Source organism: Solea senegalensis, linkage group LG19 (genome assembly GCF_019176455.1).
Source record: "Solea senegalensis isolate Sse05_10M linkage group LG19, IFAPA_SoseM_1, whole genome shotgun sequence".
Taxonomy (NCBI): Eukaryota; Metazoa; Chordata; class Actinopteri; order Pleuronectiformes; family Soleidae; genus Solea; species Solea senegalensis.
This window is the reverse complement of record NC_058038.1, coordinates 10929040-10949788: the sequence shown is the minus strand read 5'-3', so window position 1 is coordinate 10949788 and position 20749 is coordinate 10929040. Positions and strand designations below refer to the sequence as shown.

The 20749-nt window shown below is 42.3% G+C and overlaps 1 protein-coding gene across 7 annotated transcripts in view; it reads right to left on the bottom strand.

The window, feature by feature from the left end:
* arhgap44a (Rho GTPase activating protein 44a) overlaps positions 1-15655 on the bottom strand; it is a 28159-nt gene extending 12504 nt beyond the window's left edge. For all 7 annotated transcript variants that reach the window (XM_044051194.1, XM_044051198.1, XM_044051199.1 and 4 more), the window contains exons 1-13: positions 15283-15655; positions 6088-6127; positions 4426-4545; positions 3775-3851; positions 3498-3609; positions 3281-3357; positions 3059-3173; positions 2832-2900; positions 2582-2663; positions 2220-2347; positions 1052-1163; positions 548-629; positions 286-366 (exon numbers count right to left, since the gene is read on the bottom strand). In XM_044051194.1, the coding sequence (XP_043907129.1) occupies positions 286-366; positions 548-629; positions 1052-1163; positions 2220-2347; positions 2582-2663; positions 2832-2900; positions 3059-3173; positions 3281-3357; positions 3498-3609; positions 3775-3851; positions 4426-4545; positions 6088-6127; positions 15283-15335 (1148 nt within the window). In that variant the 5' untranslated portion in view covers positions 15336-15655. The remainder of the gene's footprint in view (positions 1-285; positions 367-547; positions 630-1051; positions 1164-2219; positions 2348-2581; positions 2664-2831; positions 2901-3058; positions 3174-3280; positions 3358-3497; positions 3610-3774; positions 3852-4425; positions 4546-6087; positions 6128-15282) is intronic.
* Positions 15656-20749: the final 5094 nt, after the last annotated feature.

Below are 20749 nucleotides of genomic sequence, written 5' to 3'. Positions count from 1 at the left end.
CCAGATATACCAGCGTCTAATTCAATTTGCCATCTGCACATAATGGATACCACGACAACTGTTAATTACTTGAAAATGGGAAAAGCATTATCACTGTAGAAACAAGATCTATATATATATATATGTTATATTTTCTGCCTATTGCTCCTGATGTGAATCTGCGTTTCATAGCTGCTGCGGATGTTCTCTTTTCTGACCTGTAGGTGGTGCAGTTTGAACTGATGCGCTTGTAAATTGTTGCTTGATATTTTTTTTACAAAGGATGAGACAGAAAATTCAACTGACCGGAAGTTGTTCAGGTTGTCTGTGGGGAGTTTCTCACACGCCGCCATTAATGCCTGGAGTCTCTTGTCTATATCTTGAATGCTGCAGAGAAAAAGAGAAAACAAAACATTGCTGTTTTTGTTGCCCCACTTTCTAATAAACGTTGCCATTTTTCATTTTGGCAGTTAAGCGCCTCTGTATGAAGACTTTTGGACAATTCTTCCTCTCGCTGACCAGTGGTATAATTCAAGAAAATACTTAGAATAGAAAAACAGCATCTCACTTGGAGGCCTGAATCCATTCATCATAAAGTTCAGTGGTCATCAGGGGCTCGGGGAGCTCACGGAGGTATGATTTCAAAGCCCCTGTGGATGAAAAAATAGGGACAGTTTTGTTTGTGAGTGTGTGTGTGTGTGTGTGTGTGAGACCAGGCCGCGGATTGCCACAGCCCTACAGCAGGCCCTGTGTAGCCAGTGCAGCTGTCAGATTAAGATCGCTCAACACAGATTTCATGCTAATGTGTGAACTGAACAGCAGTACCAGAGCAGAGAGCCGTCAGGACAACAGCATGAGGTCTGAGGTGAAAAAGAGTTTAATCAGTGCTCGCCTGCAAAATTAATACAAAAAAAACACACACTTTTTTACTTCACAGAACCGTGAACAGTTGTTGAGTAAAAAACATTTCCTTTTACATATGTAGTTTTTTTTTCTGACTTCAAGTGACAAAATTGGGGTTGTTGTTATGGAAATGGGCTTTGAACAAAGCCTGCGTGTGGGTGTAGTTCACCTGCGATGGCGTGCGGGTCAGAGGAGTACTCCTGCACATCCAGAACTCCACAATCCAGGGAGGCTTTCAGCTTCTTCAGCTTGGAGGCTGATGGAGCCACTCTGAAGAGGCCCTGCAGCCCACACACAGGAACCACATTATCATGTGTAATTAGCAGCTCGAACATGACATGTGCATCAACGCTTTACTTATGTCTGCAGGTTTCAAGTGCATTAACTACATAACATCAAGGCAATGTGGCAAGAAATGATGGTCCACCTTTTTTTTTTTTTTTTTTTGTTAAAGCACACCAGCGGATTTTATTTGTGTATTTAGTCACAACAGACCATAATCAAGATGATTAATGTCCTCAATACCACAGCATTTATACTTTTCATTACAATCGCACAGACTGTGCTGTATTTTGCTGCAGTCCGTCCTCTCTCTCTCCTCAATATAATATATATATGTGTGTATATATACATATACATATATGTATATGTATGTATATATATATATACTTCTGCACTTCTTTACTTTATTATGTCTCTCTGTTTTACTCTCCTTTAATTACCTCCTTTTAACTTTTATATTCTGTTGTGAGTTTTATATCTGAAATTGTCTTGTCTCCATAACTATTTGTAATATTTGTGTTGTTCTTGCTAGTCAAGACCAGGACTTCCTGGCTAAATAAAGGATAAATTAAGAAGAAAAAAAGAAAGAGAAAAAGAAGATGAAATATCACCCTCTCTTTTGATTTGTTGCTGACAGAGTATTATCATAATTCTAAAATATAAGGCAGGCTTAATTGTGGGACCTTGACACACAAAATATGTTGACATGCATTCATTTCAATTTAAATGTGTGTACGCCTGCATGTATGCATATGTGTGATGTTCTCCCCGTGTGTGTGTGTGTGTGTGTGTTTTCTCTGGGTACTGTGGTTTAGTCCCACAGTCCAAAAACATGCAGAGGCTAATTGAACACAGCCCGTAGGTGTGAATGTGAGAGAATCTGTCCGTGCTGGTGACCTATCCAGGGTGTTTAACCTGTGTCAGCTGGGATTGGCTCTAGTGACAAATAACCCTCATGTGGAGGATAAAGCAGTAGACGGACGGATGGATGGATGGATGGATGATGGATGAAAGTGTCTATTTCGGGGTGTGTGTGTGTGTGTGTTGTCCCCTACCTCCTCTTGCATGCCGCACTCCAGCAGCATGGTGACACAGGCTTCGATGGGAAAGGCGATCTCTCTGCCACTAATGTTCAGGTGTTCCTCCAAAGACTTGCCAAATGATGGCTTCTCGACCCACGCCTCTGCAACACAAAGCAGCAGCTCAAGTCTCTCATACGCGCAAACAAACCAAGCCCTGAGTTCGGTTCAGAGCGTGTAAGTCACCCACATCTGAAATATGAAAGCGAGTAATTATAGGTTGATGGGATTGTTCTGTGACAAGTCAGGGTTTTAATCCCTTTTCTTCTCGCCGTTTTTATTGCTCGAAGCGCAGAAGTGGAGCAGATACACACACACGAACACACAGCATGACTCACCTTGGTGAGCTTTAATCTGGGGCAGGACACTGTGAAGAATCTCTAATGACTTCCTGTGATATTCTGCCTGTGTTTCTATCAGCTGCGGAGGGAGAAAGCAGATATTATAACAAACAATCCATGACAAGTGTGTATCATACAATCCAATATAATGCAAGCAAAATAAGGTATTAGATATAGCACAGAAATTAAGTGTTTGATGTGTTTTCTTACTTTCCTACACATTATAATGACGATATAATATGCTTACTGTCTGGAAATAATTTGCATAGTCGATTTCTTTGGCCACAAAATTGTACATATCTGCAGACAACTGATCCTGAAACAGAAAGCAGACCAAAGGCATCCTTTACAAAATGACTTCACCAAAGTCTGACATGAGTCTGATCTATGCAGGGAGGGATTACAAATCAAATGGCGAACAAAAGAAGTGGAGGAGGGAAAGGTATACTGAAGTCTCTCTGATTGGTGACTCACCCTACAAATCTCCATCCGATTGGCCGCCTCTTCCATCTCCTCTCTGAGGGACTCGGACTTGGCGCCGGGCTGCAGAGTGCTTGGGTGACTGGATGACTTGGACGACTGCTGATATCTATGGGGACCAAAGAAATATCACGGTTACTGCACAAACGCCTTTATTTTGAGCTTTTATCTTTAATTAAAAGATGCATGGAGCATCAACAGGAGCACGTTCGTCACCTTGTCCGTGCAGAATCCATGTCCAAGACAAGTTTAGCTAGGTGCTTCCTCTGTTTCTGGATGTTGGGAATGTCCACCTACAGAAGACAATAAAGTGGAGGACAGCGGTCAGCTCCGAGCCAGTGTCATTTTCTGTTAATAACAGAGGAAATGAACAAAATGCGAGTGTGGCTCTGGAATCAGGAAGGAGTTTAACTGGTGCATTAGGTAAGCGCACCTCAGCAAGCACATACAGCGGCTCCACCACATCTCTCTCTATCTGGAACTCAAACTGGATGAGCTCCTGAGCCAACTTCTCTTCCGTCTCCCCACACAGCTTCAGCATCTTCCTGTTTGGGTGACAGTCAAACACAGTCAGAGACGCCACCAAACACAATAAAAACGCAGACAAGGGTAATGAGGAATCATAAGTATTCAGAAGTCAACTGTGTGCACAGGTATAGTAAGTGCTGGTAATGTGTGAGCACGGGCGCGTTACCTGTACTGCGACTTACCCCAAGAGAGAGTCGTCTCCCAACACTGTAGCCCCCTCTACCAAACATTGTGCCAGGATCGTGAGTGGTAGTTTTTTCTATCAGAGAAAAATATCATATTAATAGAGTTTCTGTAAAAAAAAAACATTGCAGCACAGTCTGTGGTTTTGCTCACTGTAGTAACCACTCTTTACACTTGACATCCAAGAGTCAGTATCAAGCCACAATGTTAAAAGACACAACACTATCTAACCTTTTTAAAACACAATACATGTTATTAGGAAAAAAATGAAGTGACTGTGTAGGTCCCTACAGAATTAACCCTCTTATGACCATCATGAGGTCATGGATTTATTTTGATTTTATGGTTGTAGAATTGTCAAACAATTTCCAAGATAGCTTTCACTTTCCATATGTGGCAGATATTCAACTGTTTGAGAATTACGGTACTGAGAAGCTGACGTCACAAACGCGTGGCGCACTGGTGACTCTTGTCTGTGATTGGACAGTAATTCCGTGGAAGTGTATGTTTAGTGTTATTTCTCTGCTTAAAGTAATGAGAAGTACACATGCCAGAAGGGTTAAAATGCCTACCCTTACCCCAGCACAATGCCCAATCATTATTAGAGTTGACATACATTCGCTATGTTTACGTTTACTGCATATACTTACAGAAGGCGACTTGACAGACCTCTTCTCCACGTCAGTCCCCTGCTGACCCTGCAGGCAGGCAGTGAGCTTCTTGTGAGTGCTGTGTGTCACCTGCTTGACCAGATCCAGACGCTTCTCCACCTGGAGGAAAACACACACACACACACACACACACATATATATACACATTCACTGCTTGTCAGCATCGCTGCCATCTCACATATGGCATCATAGATCTCAACCTGCAATAATGTGCAAGGTAAACATGACAAAAAGTATGTACATGCATACATTCTTTGTAATGAATGCAGGTCTGTCAGTTCATGCTATGGGTCTTCTTCTTTTTTAGGGGTTGCCAAAGCCGATCATCTGCCTGCTATGGGTCATCGTAAGACACTAAAACTCAGTTCATTCATTCCACTCTGTTGCACCTGCATTTAACATTTACCCTGTTTCACTTCATACATGTCCAGTAATTGCTTTGAATGGTTTAATATTTGTTGTTGATGTATCCCCTTTTTTTTGTTGTTGTGTGTCTGCCCTGTTTCTGTGCCGCCTCCTGGCCAGGTCGTCATTGTCAATGAGAATTGGTTCTCAATGGACTTACCTGGTGAAATATAGGTCGAATAAATAAATTGCATTTGATTACCATAATCATAAGTTTGTGTCGTCGGTTTGTGTGCTATAGATAATGCTTCAACACATAAGATTTATTTAAAATGATCAGTGGAAGGACATGACTTAAAGGAATACAATTGTATTATGGAATGTTTTGCGTTACTAGAATAGGGGTATTATTTTTTTAAAAATTGTGCTTCCCCACCTCAGTTTCCCCTGAGTTGAGAAAAATCTTCATTCTTTTCTTTGTTACGTGCCCACCAGTGACACTTGGTCCTGTTAGCGCAACTGTTAGCAAAGATGGTGGACACTGTTTACATTCGGGGAACGAGTCATGTCCCCCTACGAGTGGGTCTAAAAGATGCAGAATTAGCGTTGCAGTTTTAAGGCTCGGACCAAGTGTCACTAGTGGACATGTAACAAAAAAAAGAATGAAGATATTCCTCAACTCAGAGGAAACTGAGGTTGGGAAGCACATGTTAGCATTTGTTTCAAGGCTAATCAATACGTGTCAGAACAAAGTGTATGTTGTATTTGAATACGTATGTTGGTCACCCAAAGTTAGCATTCATAAGACACTACCCTAAGTTTAGGGTTGGAGTGACTTATGGTGGAAATATATCATTATATGTGTGACATTTACTTGACTCAACAAAAATAGGCAGAAAAAATGAATGTTTCCAGCCCAGACTCTAATTGCAGTAAATAGCAATTAGAGTCTGTGAGATGATCGATGGGATAGGAAGACATGAAGGTTTTACTAATTCCAAAGCTGTTTGATTTGTTTTTTTTGCTTGTGCCTCTCTGCAGTATTTTAGTACCCGAGTACCTCTGAATGCTTTTCAAAACATCGACTGCACACACACACAGATGTAACCAGAAATAAATTGCAAGCCCCGAATTCATGGTTTAACACAGCCATTAACATCATCGCATCATTTTCACACAGCATGAAAAACAACAGACCATCATTTAATAAAGCACCTGGTCCAGAGCGGGTTTCCCCCCTTCTTACACATACACACACATACAACACACAGAGTTTATTTTTAAAGACAATCTCACCTGTAGAAGATCCTCACTCAACACCTCTGTTTTTTCTGCCCTGTAAAAAAAAAAAGAAACTTTTGAAGAATACAGAAAAGGAGAAGACAGAAATGTTGAGCTGATGCTTGAATATTTAAACTGCAACTTTGGGTATAATGGTCAAATATTGAAGTATTGATAGAGTCTGAATATAAAATGAAAATGTGTTCTGTTATTTTCATGTCCATTAAGATTATTTTCTCATTTTGTTTTTTAATGACATCGGTGACAACAGTAGTAGGTGTAGAACACGCAAAGTAATTACATCTCACATAATAAAACACTATTTATTAGTTTATAATAAGCTGTTGGTTTGTATTTCCCAGTGTGACTCAAGGAAGGACAGTCTCTTCTTGTGTCTCTGCCAAAATGTCTCTCAGTTGTAAAATAAGGACCCAGCTGTTTTGCAGTGGACCTAGACATCTCCCTCTGAACATCATAAGTAGGTGGACCACATTCATGCTTCCGCCTCTGTGTGGACAAGACATGGGCACTTGTTTGCTGTAAACCCGCTGGAGTTATCTAACCCAAGCATGAGTGAAACAAGGAGGGCAACGCCGAGCAAAGGCCACAGATTTAAATATGCCGTTCCCCACAGAGGAGCATCACATCCCACTGTGAATCCAGCAGACTGTGTGCTTCTGCGGTCTGCAGGAAAAGGGCAGAGCTGCACTGCCGATGCAACAGATAAAGCCACTCATGCGGAGCGGCGATTGAGCCACAAGCTACGTTGTAAGAATATCGTGTATAATTGAGAATTTGGGTTGTTTTCAGAAATCCTTTCAGCATACATTACAGTAGATGTATGTAAAAGAACAATCCAGGACCTACCAGGAGACTCTAATCAGAGCATGGACTTCCTGCTTATAAAAATGGCTGTCTGACAGAGGACTCTGACCTGCGGACCCCCGGCGACCACCCAGTGCCGTGCATACACTTTCATCACTTCCTCTTCCTGTCTGCACAAACTCTTCCTGCTATTGTGCCCCAACTGTGCCAATGCCAATCACAAAATAATAGCTTTTTTTTTTGGTATCACTTATTTAAAAACAGCATCTGAACATAATCTCTTCATTGACAATGTGAACAGGAAAGACCTTTGTTTGTGCTCCATTATTCACCGGCCGGACACAAATACATCAGCAGCACATTAACTAAAATGGTATTTTCATGTGCAAACGCTCTTTTCAAGTCACCTCAACAATAGGATAGCACGGTGTCCGGTGCCACCATGTTAAAGATAATCCAGAGTATATGAAGTATAGTCTGTTCAACATCAACATGCAGTTGATATACCATACATTGTTGTCAACAACAGAGAGCTGCAGCTTTAATCACGACAGTTATTAGTACTTCTGGTCTAAGTGCCAAGATGTGAGCATGGAGCCATGGGAACTGGGTCAAAACATGTACCAATGGATCTAATCAGAGCCAGCCTCCTGAAAAAATGCTCTGCCCACTGAGCAATGAGGAAAATACAGGAAATGTATGTCTGTGAGTGTGTGTGTGTAAATGTCTTTATTAGGCTGTGAGGACAGATTTCAGTTCAAAACCATCGGTATGAGGACATTTTGATGATGTGAGGACATTTTAGAAGGTCCAAAAGGAGGTTAAGACTTGGTTTCAGGGTGAGGCATGTAATTGAGATGGTTATGCTTTGGGTAAGGAGCTAGGAAACACATTATGTCTATGAATGTCCTCATAAGTGCAGAAAGAGTGTGTGTGTTGTGCAGCACATCCCTCAGAGACACATGCAGAGAGAGGTAAGATTGAGTCAATCTGGCATGATTTTTAAGGGTAAAGTATGACTGCAGAAGGCTGTTGACTAAATAACAAAGTGGGACAAAAATAACACAGGCAGGGCCCGGAAGTTTGGCGCAGGTTTGCTGCAACACTCCAACAGACTCCAAAAAAATTCTAACACTCCATGTTCTATAAAAAGACCTCACAGGCAAGATTTTCACATGTATGAGTGTGTAGTCCGGAGGTCTGCAATGCAGCTGTGAGCTCATCGTTGCTTCTCTGGCCTCAGACTGGCTAGGCCGGGGTCTCCATTCAAGAGAACCGGTAAAAGTATGTATTGGCTTTTGATCCACATGGAACAAGCGTTAATTTTTTTGGGAAAAGGGTCCCAGACAGTGGTATTTCCTCTGAGTAAAACAATATTTCACATCATCAGCCAGTGAGGAAACTGACACACGCTGGAAAACCGCAGTTACTGGAGTAGCTTTGTCTTATAGGATGTGATTTAAACAAAAAAAAAAATCAACCTGAAGGAAATTCTGGAGGTGAGCAGAGAGAGATCAGAGCAAACGTAACGCAAAGAGACTCCTGGAGAGGAGAGAAAACACGAGGGGGAGATTTGGCAGCCGTGTGGGTGGTGTGTTCATGGAGGAGGAAGGAGACTTTGCCAGATTGATGCCAACCATCTGTCACTTCACAGGCACTCCTTTACCTGGAGCTGCCGATGACTCAATGCAAACAGGCACATACACTCACACAATCACGTGAACAAACATCTTAAGTGGGACAAAATGTATCAAGAGCTTTCAAACACCAAATCATTTCAAAATCCTGCTTCACAGATGCAAATGTACACAATGCAAACATGTAAAAATGATGATGTGTGGAAATAAGAGCCTTAATCTGTCTGCGACATCTGCGTTTGTGTATTTGCCATGGGCCAAAGAGAAATGTACATTCACTGAGCACATTTTCCTAGACATCCTAAGTGACTGTAATTCCATAAAGTTGGGAGTCAAATGTGCACCAAATGCCCAGCTGACCAGTTCAGCTGCACATTCCATTCAAATAATGTCTCTCAAGATATGTTAATGTTGGACAGCTGGATGTTCCCCCCGTAGCACTGTGCACGGCTTATAAAAGCATGAATAATCCATGTGGACAAAATTAAAATATGAAGAAAATAACATCCGAAGTCTCGAACACACTGCCTTGGTTAGTTAGCCAACTGTGTGCTGCAAAACCTGACGTCTACAGGTCTATCTGAGATCTGTTTGAGTGGCCATGCTCTGGTTTGCTCACACCGTTAGTCTGGATTTCCAAAGCACTTACACTGAGGCCTGGAGGAGCTGAGCTACATGCTATGTCCTGTGCTGCTAGCGGAGGGTAGTGGAGCAGAATGGTGGCCCTGGGCCTCAGAAGGGCTCTGCACAGCCTAGAGCACTGGCATGAGATCCAGAGTCAACCACACACTCATACAGTACATACTGTACGCATACACACAGTAGTGTCCACGCTGGAGACGCTTTTTTGGAATATTTCTCTACTGATTTTGATGCTTCTCCTTTTATTCCACAGAGCTTTGCAGCGAAAGCAGGGGAACTCTGTTTCCTCCCAAATGAAAAGACTGAGGGCTGATGGGATACACTAAAACAGAAAAACACACTTATCGTACTTGTCCAGCAAACTAGGTCACAGTTCTGTTAAGTATGCAAGAATAACTGTGGGAGGAGTGTACACACACACACACACACACACTCCACACAAAACATACACAACACATGTCCCGAAAGGGAGTGAATACTGTAAGAGAGAAAGACAGAGCCTGTAGCATTCAGCAAGAAACACAAGCAGCATCTCTCTAATAACTTTATTTATCGTGCATAATCTCGATAAGAGACATTCTGCTCTGAGACTTAACTGTGCATTTTACATTTTACTGTCCGAGAAACACAAACACACTGCACCCTAACGGCATGAAATGTCAAGTGAAGAACTGTCAGCCAGCAATGATTATTAGGACGGCACAGTGTTCTATTTACATTCAGGCCAAAACGCGTTTTTCTCTCTCTGTACCATTTGTGAATTTTTATCTAGTGGGTTGTCAAAGTCAAATGAATGTGATCTAACAGCTTAGACCAAGTTAGGGTTTTCAGGCAAAACTAATTTCCTATAATTCCAATATGAAAAACTCTAGTTGTAAACAAAACAAGAAATTGTTATTAGTGGAATCAGTGCTTCCTGTTTTGAGCTTATTGGCATTCCTGAATGGGAGGAAGTGGGCATGCTGATAGGGAGTGACCTGCCTCCTGAGGAGGAGAATGTAGTTATTTCTATAACAACAAGGCCACGTTACTCACCCCTACCTACCTTAATTTTTCTTCTTTCTTTTTTTTTTGTTGTTTATTACTCAAAATTATGCAGCAGATAATTGTGCATACTGTAGCGAGACCTTGGGCTGTACTCCACAAAATTCCCTGAGTACCTTTAGAAGCAGCGTGCAGAGCACTGTGACAGTGCAGCAAATGTTTGTACAGCAATACATTTTACACTAGTCATGATAACAGTGAAGATATGGCCACATGACACAATTTATAAGTGGAAACATCGCACTGCAAAAACAGTTCTGTCTGTATCTGACAAGAATTTTGAACTAGAGTCAATATGAAATATTACATGTCAGCTGCTACAAACTGCTTTACGTTTTATATTAAAAGCTCTTAAGGCCACATCTTTTTATCTGTTGCAGCATCTTTATGTGCTGTGTGTCAGTCAGGCCCCGGGGTCACTTCCTGTTGGGAGTTGAGACTATGTGCAACACACTGAGTTGACGCGGAAACCCATGACACATCGTCGCCGAGACTGAACCCACTTTACTATGTATCAGCCAATCAGAGCTAAAAACAGAATCAAAGGAAAGCCCTGAAGTGTTGAGTTTACACAGTGCATGTGTGAAGTTTTAGTGGACCACCAGTATACAGGCTCTTTGAGAGGTTAGTCTTTCGAGGGAATCAGCGACACGGAAAGAGAGAAATGGCGCTTCTGTCTGATATTACATCATCTGTCTTTTGATGGCCAGAATGACAAAGACTCTTTTTGACTAACGCTATACCCTGCTGTCTCTGCGAGGCACTGATGGGGTTACGGCGGGGTTATCAACACGGACCTTTGATACTGAAAGGCATGATGCAAAAACCGCAACAGCTTGAGTAAAGCTGCACACATCTAGAGCACAAGTAGGCCTGTGTCTGATTGTTGATGACTAGCAGCTCTTGCCATTGTCTTATCTGTTGTGAGTGTACTTTTCAAGCCAGAAACTACACAACTAGAAGACCAGTGTTCTGGGCTCTGTTTCGGTTTTAGCTTCATCTGCCAAGCAAGGAAATCAGGACAATAAAGTGTAGGAGGAGGGGGAGGAGGAGGAGGAGGAGGATGGAGGAGGAGAGAGGAGATGCTACACTGGCATGCAACAGGGTTGCCTCCTACATCTCATGTTAACTGTCAGCGACCATATGTTCTTTGGGTCCAAGCACACACTGTTACCAAGAGGTGCACATGTGCTAATGCTCTGCAGGATGTAAAAGCGGCCAAGGACAGTTGTTTTTTTTTTATGCGAGCAAGACTCTTTTTTACAAGCTTCATATGACGATATGATATGATCTCATGCATGATCTCCCCTTTCCTGGCCCCTTCTTTGGTCTCGAATCAAACCTCTCACATAAAGCTTTGGTAAGCAAGATTGTAAGAAGTATATTTGTGTAATGAGTCTCATCCCCAGGTCGGTTATATTTTGGGATCACCATTTCTCCCCTGACCTCTTCCCACAAGATGAGCTCAGGCGATCTGTCCATCTCTGAACCATCTTCACTGTGTTTATTGTACTATTATCTTTCTTTTTTTCTCTTTTACTTTATTAATCCCTTGGGAAATTATTTATCTACATTTAACCCATCCTCTACTAGGAACCTTCCTAGAATTAGGAGCAGAGGGCAGTCACTGACCCTAACCCTAACCCATGGGGGTTGGGTACCATGCTCAGGGGTACACCAGCCATTTGACCTGGTGGGGACAAGCCAAGTTCCCTTTCCACTTGGCCATGGCTGTTCCATTTGCCAGAATAACAACAATTCAGCCAAAGTGATGAGTACTTGCAGCCAATAGAAGCATCCTCCTCTCTAAACTAACATGTGATTGGGCAACAGGCACAGTCCAGATTACCCTAAGGCTGAAAACCGAGCCGAGATGAGGTGCCGAAGTCTACTTCTCCCTCAGTTCACTTGATTTACATTATGCTGAAAGGCTTTCATTGACTTACTGCTCCATCATAGCATACATATGTCTAATAAAATACATGTAAAAGAAGTATAATGATACCAAAATTCTCTAAAAGTCTGTGTAAGGCATGCTCACAAGCTCATCACTAACAAGTGCACTGTTCCATATTTCACTGTGAGAAGGTGGAGAAAGAGAAACCTGGGAAGAGAAAGAGACGACGTGAAAAAGACAAAGCACCACTTAACTGCCGGCTCACAAATGGCTGCCATTTTATAATGACTGCATTGTGAGGTGGGTGATGAGTTAAAGCCTATCCTAAAGGCATGAGGAGACAGAATGCTATGATTACACACTTACAGGTTGGCGACGCCGAGGTTGTAAGGAGGTTAGGGTGAAACATTGGTACCTTATTAGTAAGTGTTAAAATGAAAATGTGTTACATGACCGTCACTCGCTGTAGTGCATAACATAGACAAGCGTGGACTCTTTTACCAGGCCACCTTAGACCTAGATAGGGTAGTGAGCCTGGAATAGAAAAGTGGGTCAAAAGAAATGGAGGGTGGGAGCTGGCTGAACAAAAATGTATATGTCTCTGGCTTGTTCAGTGAGTATGAGGGCACCGACATTCACAATGCCTCTTTTTAGACAAAATGCAAATTAAAGTGGGGTTCACTGTGTTTGAAAAACACTGAGGCCTCAGCCACTGTCACCCATTTCTGTCACCTCCTATGGCTGTGATACACTGTTGTCTCCTCTCCTGTACCACAACACATGTTAACGCTATAGAGTATGCATGGCTGCACATCTTCCAGCATGAAGTGTCTCGCTCCACTGAGGCGATTGGTCGAGCCGGCGATCACATGACACAGATCTCACCCAGGCGGCAGCAGCAGCAGCAGCAGCAGAGATGCTGACACAGCACACCTGGTCACCAGCCCCCCACTGAAAGAAGACCTTCAGTCTCCATCACATATAAGACAAATACTAAATACCGTCAGTGCAGAGAGACTCTTTGGTTTCTAAATGAAGACCCACTCTTGCTAATACACACACTGTGTTATTGCCAAGGTAATTTCTACCTACTTCCACTGGGTTTGTTGTGTTGGTATAAATATGTTGTACCAGGGGTTGGTCAGCACTGCTAACAGCTCCACAGAGGTCCAGGAAGGTCAAACGCACAAACCAACGGTAAGAGTAACGGTAATCCACTCCCTACACGGCCAAAGCTGGAGTCAGCAGAATAGTAAATCTGAGGGTTAGGACATGCTGTCATAAGACATCAGAACCTTTAATGGTTCAGTGTTTACTGGACACATACTGACTCCTATTTGACTCCTTAATTCTAACAGTGGATTAGAGGATTATAGTCTATTATACACAGCAAACGACAGACTCCTTAAGATTAAAAAAAGACCAAGACGTGTAAGCTTTAATAATCATAATAAAGTTCTTGTCCATAAGCTTCATGTCATCTTCCTTTATCACCTCTGCAACGTTCTGGCTGGATTTGACTGTCTGTGAGCAACATAACTCCAAAGTAAAGGGACAGAAATGGATACAAGTTTTCTGGGAATGTAGGTTATGGCCTACATGGGAGAAATTATTAAATTAAGGTGGTGATACAGATCCAGTGCACTGACACTGGGAGGCTGGGCATCATTGCTCTGTGAGCGCTTACTCGCATCATATAATTCAGCTATAGCTGGTCAAAGATGCTATCAATCAAAAAATCTATTTTACACAGCCACTGTTTGGTCCTGCTCAAGGTCACTACAGGGTCAAACCAGATACTTTTTTTGCAATTGATCCAGAACTCAAAACGTGTGCGTGTGAGCAGTAGGAGCCATTAGTCAGGGGCAACACTGTACTGGGAGAATAGTGTTGCTCATTATGGCTCAGTGGTGCAGGTGGACCACCTCAGCAGGCGGTGGCTCTAATACAGACAGCAGCACAAAACAGCAGAATGTGGGAAGAACACAACTGTCATAACATGTAAGACTGTATCTAAACAAGAAAAGAAATATGACCCTCTTTGCTCTCAAGAAGACCCACAACCTGTTTGCCCACACACACATTTCAGAACAGAATCACACCCACACACACACACACACTCCTCTGACTCAGAAGGAAATTATCATAAGAAGAGTGGAGCTGGAAGAAAAATCTGTCAAAACCAAGGGGCTACGTGACAGTGATGACACAATCACCCCTTCTGGGTGCACGCCACTCACACAATAATATATACCCATGCAGGACTCTTGGACCCTAATCCCCCAGCTGCTGGGCAGAGAACATCCTCTGGCACAGCACTGCCTACTCAGGCTCAGGAGGTGAGCGAGTGAACAGGGTGGAGGGGAAGAGGGATAAACCCTGAGAAAACAACCTCAAAACATCTATTTTGAAAAGGTAGTTGCAGTACCATCCAAGCACGCGACAGAAAAACATCTTCTTATTCAGTTTATTGTTGTGTTAGTGATGATGAGCGTGTGTTACTTGATAAGAAGACAATGTCATGCCATTATTCAAAGAAAAAGTAGATGCCAGATGCGGAATACGACCTTCAGGACCACGCAGTGGAGATAACCCACGCCTATGGAGGTGCTTCCCTCCTCCTCACAGCTGATATTACTGCGTAATGAAAACATTGCGCTTTTTCTCCCCATTTTTCTTCACGTCTCAGCGCACACCGCATCCGCCTGCATCACGCTCACCTACGGTAGGTTCAGTGGCAGGAGGCACATTTTGGTCATCACACTCCACTGTGGGATTTCTTTCACACTGTGCACTGGCGGTGCCTTAAAAGAAGAGGCGTGCGTATGTGTGGCGCGAGAGATGGAGAGTGATTGTCTGTATACAATGCATTTCCGTGGGCAGGTTATAATGGAGCAATGCGCCTACACGCTACCTATGCGGTAGCTTCTTCCAAATATTACGCATAGAAGCACTAAAGGCGTTTTTGATTAGCCTACTTTATATTCCTCTGAATGTATCCGACTCCACTGACCCTTTTCTTTTCTACTCGTGCATTTGCTGTAAAAACATATAATATAAATAACCAATGCATGCATATTAATGATATCCAATTGGGGCCAAACAAGGGGTTTCTCTTCCCTTTTGCCCCGGCGAGGGATCGTGCACGGAAGAGGGTTCGCTTACCTTCCCACCGTTTGGTTGGCGAGCTGTCGCATCCGATTGAATTGCTTCTTCATCTTGTATTTTCTGCGTTAACACCTACAGGGGGGAATATTCCGCATTATTTCTCTCAATATAACGGTCCGTGCTGCACAGCGGCGCAAAACCGAATCCAGACTGGCATGTTTTCCTTCCCTCATCGCAAGCAGCCAACGCCAAAAACTTACACTGCGATTTCAATGAGTTTGAGAATTTTTTTTAAATGGATTTCTTTTCCTTTTTTTTTGGACATCTACAGTCGCCCCATTGCCTGCGCAAGGATGCTAGACCCATTCACCGCGGGCTCCCACTCACAGGCAGGGAGCGACAGCAGCGACGAGCACCCTCGCGGCTGCGCAGCAATGCAATCTGGGAAATGTAGTCGACCAAGGCTGGTCTTCAATAAAGAATTCAGTGTTTTTGTCTTCCCAGAGGATTGATGGTCGTGATCAGACACTCATGGACAATATTCAATGCCGTATATATATATATATATATATATATATATATATATATATACAGTATATATACAGTATATATATATATATATATATATAGTGTGTATGAATATGTTGGTGTTTATTTTATATGTCTGGCTGTAGCAATAAAACGTTGCTCAAACACTGAATCTCTTATTAAAAGGTACAGATTTAAAAAAAAAAATCTAATTTGTTGGTAAACAAATTGGTTTTATTGTTGTGTGAGTCAATCTCTGAAACATCTGCACTGTGTTTAGTGTAGAATTATCTTGCCAGAATAACAAACATTCAGCTGAAGTGGTGAGTATACCTGTGGCCAATGGACGTTACATGCTAGGGTTTGTTCGAAGTTTTAAAATGAGTATCAATAATTATAGTGACAGGTTGAGTTTTGCACCTGAATGAAAGTTGAACAAACTAGTTTGTGTTTTTACACATTTACACAGAAGCACTGGCCAAATGTGGATGCACAGGGCCCCCCAAGCCAGCAGGGGGCCCCAAAGTTGCATGTTCAGCCTCATCTGAGGAGAATTCAAATGACCTGTCTTTATCAGTAGCTGTCTCTTGTGTTTATCGAATCCCTTATATGCTTTAAAATGGTCCTGAAGGGTCCTGAAGGTGTCAGAGTGTAAAGTTTGCATTTAACATTTAAGCATTTAGCAGACATGTTTATCCAAAGCGACTTACTACGGAGGATTAAGCTGCATAGAAGTAGTTTTGAAAGAACTCGACTAAATAGGAACAGTGGACTGATAGGGTGAGAAAATAAAGCTCCTTACTAACTCCAATATTAATATAAGTTTTTTTTGGTTTTAATTGTTTGCACATAGATATGGATGTTGGCTCATTGTGTATTTTACTCGTAGTAATTGTGGTTATGTTGTGTTCTTGTTTTCAAAATTTGAAGTAAACATTTTTAGTAAACACTAAATATTGTTGTTGTTTTCCTTATCATTTTGTATCAGTCTAACTTGCTTGCATGGCTAAATATAGAGACATTTAATTTGGCGTATAATGTATTTGTATTCACACTTTTTCAGTGGAGTAACTAATGCAAATCCTTATTGCTCAGTCAGCCTTGCAAATATCTCCATCTAGTGTTTAGTATGCGCCACTGCACAATTAAAGATAAGTGGCGCAACCTTTATGGGTGCAACCTCATTTCACTTTGAAAATGAGAAACACATTTCAAACTGAGACTTGAATCATTTACACTAGAGCAAATACACTCACGGCCACTTTATTAGGTACGCCCGTACATCTGCTATTTAATGTAAATATCAGCCAATCACATGGCAGCAACTCAGTGCGGACTTGCTGAAGTTGAAAACAAGCATCAGGATGGGGAAGAAATGTGATTCTTTGAACGTTTACTGGGACGTACATGCACAGACATCACTGCGGTTTACAGAGAATTATCTGAAAGACAGAAAATATTCAGAGAGCTGCAGTTTTCTGGACAAAAACTGTTAAAAATGATTGTGACGAGCACAACCACTTTACGAAATGTGCACCTAATTAAGTAGCCAATGGATATAAAGTACTGCGCGTGTGTTTAATGGTATTCCTCTGTGTGTGTGACTGTATTTTACGGTCTCACTGTGCCATTTTGTGTGATTCAGTGCTGCTTTTAGGTTTACTGTCCAGAAGTGTGTTTTACACTGTCGGTATCAATTGGCGGCTTTGGTTATAGAGCCATGAAAAGACAACACGCTCACGTCTGTGCTGCTGTGAACATGAAGGAGCCATTACAGGTCTTAATAAGCGGTGATGCCCTCAGTGTCAGAGGGCCTTGATAGGCCAACAGGTGGGCTGCACGCCACCGCCAATGGGGTCCCGAGGCCTCAGGGAGTAAATGATACAGAGAGAAGGCTGTTCTCTGCCCTCATTAATCTCCTAAGTTGGAAATTGAGAGGGGCGGGGGATCCTCGAGCCTTGATCTCAACCTTTTGACCTTGTCAGATCATTTGTTTTCGTTAGTCCCCACTCAGAAAAAACTGGCCAGCCTCATTCCAGACACCCTTCCTGCCCCCCTACAGCAGGGAACATTTCTGAAAGCATCTCCAGGGTCCTCTCGACCCAACCCCCTAAACTTAGTGCGTCTCTGAGCTCTTCTAAATCAGTTTGGCAACAGCGTGGTCCTCACATCCGTTTGCCTGTTCAGAGACTATCTCACCGATGATCCCTGCACAATGAACTGCACGCCCTGTGTAGAGAAACAGGAAACGGCTGATATAAAGTCGAACTGCACTGGACTTGCGTTGTGCATTTTGAGCCTCAAATATCACAGCAGATCCCCCAGGTTAACGATCTGTTTGCAGCATATGTCTCACGACAGCAGAACAAGAGAAAACATCTGAATGACAATCCATCATCTGGTCTCCTGCTGTTCCCGTCAGTGTGTGCAATGACTGAGCGCTCCTCTCGTCACTCTAATGCTCGTCTGCTCGGCAGCTGGGGACTAATTGGCTCCCAGTTCGCCTAATGAAACCTTTCTTTCAGGTCATAACCTCTCCACCTGATGACCTGCCGCTGCTACTGATATGTGGGGTGCACATTGACAGTGACCTGGTCAGACGGATGCCCCGTGGTTCCTTCACTGAGGCGTGGCGTTACAGTGAGTGCTGCAGAGCTACACTTACAAGTCCTGTGCATGCAGTCATTAGATGGGTTAGGTCTGGCTGGAAACAAAACGGTGGTGGTGTGTTAGCACTGCTTAAAACAAACAAGGGCAGGGCGTTAGGACGGATCTAATGGCATGTTGTGAGCTCAGGTTAAAAGCTGCCCAGTCAACAAAGGGAAGATTGGTGAGATTACCATGCAGCCCATGCTTGTGTTTTTGTCTTTGGACACATAGCATCATATTACCCAGATCAATCAGTCTGGGTGTGAGGGGTGGGTTGCTTCAAGTTTCCGGTCTGTCATTAAAGAAAAGTGTGACATATTCATCAGGGAAGTTTGTAGAAGGCTACAAATGAGGATCCTTTCTAAGTGAAACATACTCAATTGCTAATTTTACATTCTATGTGACCCCAAACTTGCAAATGCTGGGTGGAAGTACATCTCTGTCTTTCTATATTTCATATAAACATTTGGCAACCACACAACAGGTAGCTGTAGCTGTACATGTTTTACACATATTGGAAAGAGGTACAGCTTTCTTTGTAGTGACTGCACTGATCTCTTGAAGACTGGGTGTGTATAGCACCAAAGCTCACCATAGGCATTAAAAGCCTTTCAGGTAAGCCCGTGTGCTGTGGCCAGACTTTTTGTTCTGTCTTTCAAGGGTTACCTTCGGGGACATAATGAGCAAGCACAGCAAACCCAGTACCAGGCCTAATGAAAACGCTGTGACATCTGAGGGGGAAAGATATTACAGGTCTAAAATGCGGGGGCTGTTTTGACATGCTTAAAATGACAGAAAATGATGGTCATCTCAGACACCTTTCAGACACTAAATGCAGGGCTGTTGGTGAGTGGGCCTGAAGTTTGGAGACACAAGCAGAGCTCTAAATGCTGAGTGTCCAAAAAGACGCTCAGCATTTAGAATGAATGAAGAAATGAAGGAACCGAAATATATATATATATATTGTTGGCTTCGACACCAACTGAAGCTACATTTAAATATACCCCTATGCCCATAAACCTGTGCAATATGCACATACATCTTACATGTACATAATACTTATCTAACCATACACTGTTGTACATCATTTTACAACCTGCTCTGTGGTATTTATTGATTCTCCTTGCACTACTGGTTAGATGTCAAATGCATTTCATTGGTTCTGTACTTGTACTCTGCTAAATGACAATAAAGTTGAATCTAATCTAGTTTAAATTTAAATTTATGTAATATGAATGGTTAGAAACCTCAAAAAAGTGAATTTACTGTTGCATGAGGAGTGTTTGAAATGTGTAATTCTGTGAGTATATGTGGAGTTAAAATGAGTGCAGGTTATTTCAGCTACCTGTCTGACGGATAGATACAGAAATGTCTTATCTATACATGACACACTGTTGATACAAGTTACCAAAACGTTACAAGCACAAATGTTGAGTGTGTATTTATGTTGTCCACTCTAACTAATGTTGAATTGGAGAGACTTGGGGACAAAAGTTCACCCGCCGCCTTATAAACACGATAATATGCTTAATATGCTTGTTTAGACTTGATTTATCGTGTCCAGATGACAGTGATTATCAATTCCAAGTCAAAATAATTTCAGGAAGCGAAAGGGGATCCTAATAAAGAATAAATAGATACTCAGATATCTTCCTTAATTGTCAATTGTTAATAGACCTAACCTCACACAGAATCAATTGTTTGCTCAAAAATATAAAATATATTGGACTAAGAACCATGTGTCACACTCGTTGTTTTCTCCTGCCTCTGAACCTCATCCTCACCCCAACCACCATCCAGCACTCAACAACGAATCAAACCCTACATGTATACGACTTTGTGTCTGAATGTTGACCACAAGCTCAGAATTAACAAGTAGCCAAGACAATGGACAACTGTAATTGTAACCTTTGTTTAGCGTCCAAAATAATTGTCGTAAATAAATGACAAAGAGAAGAAATAATGTCATACAGTGTACCACTGAAAAGGTCCGTCGGTTTTGCCACAGCAGCAGTCTGAATTTTACCTGTTCACTGTAAGAAAATACTCTCCCTCACGTTCCAACACCAACTCTAGACCTTAGCAAAGCAAGAAAATATGTACGCAGTCATGTTTGCACAAAGAAATCAACTGCTCTACAGTAGAAGAAAAACAACTGAATTGACAGATCAAATTGCAGTGAGAGATCTTTTATGATTTGGGTCATACTCTTCCACCCCAAAAACTCCTATATTCAACTGTTCCAACTGCCAAATGTTCTCATCAACTCTCACAAAATAGCATCCCATCGTAAAACTTTGTTTTTTTACACCTCACCAGGTCATCTCATGGATTCTATTTACAGTAA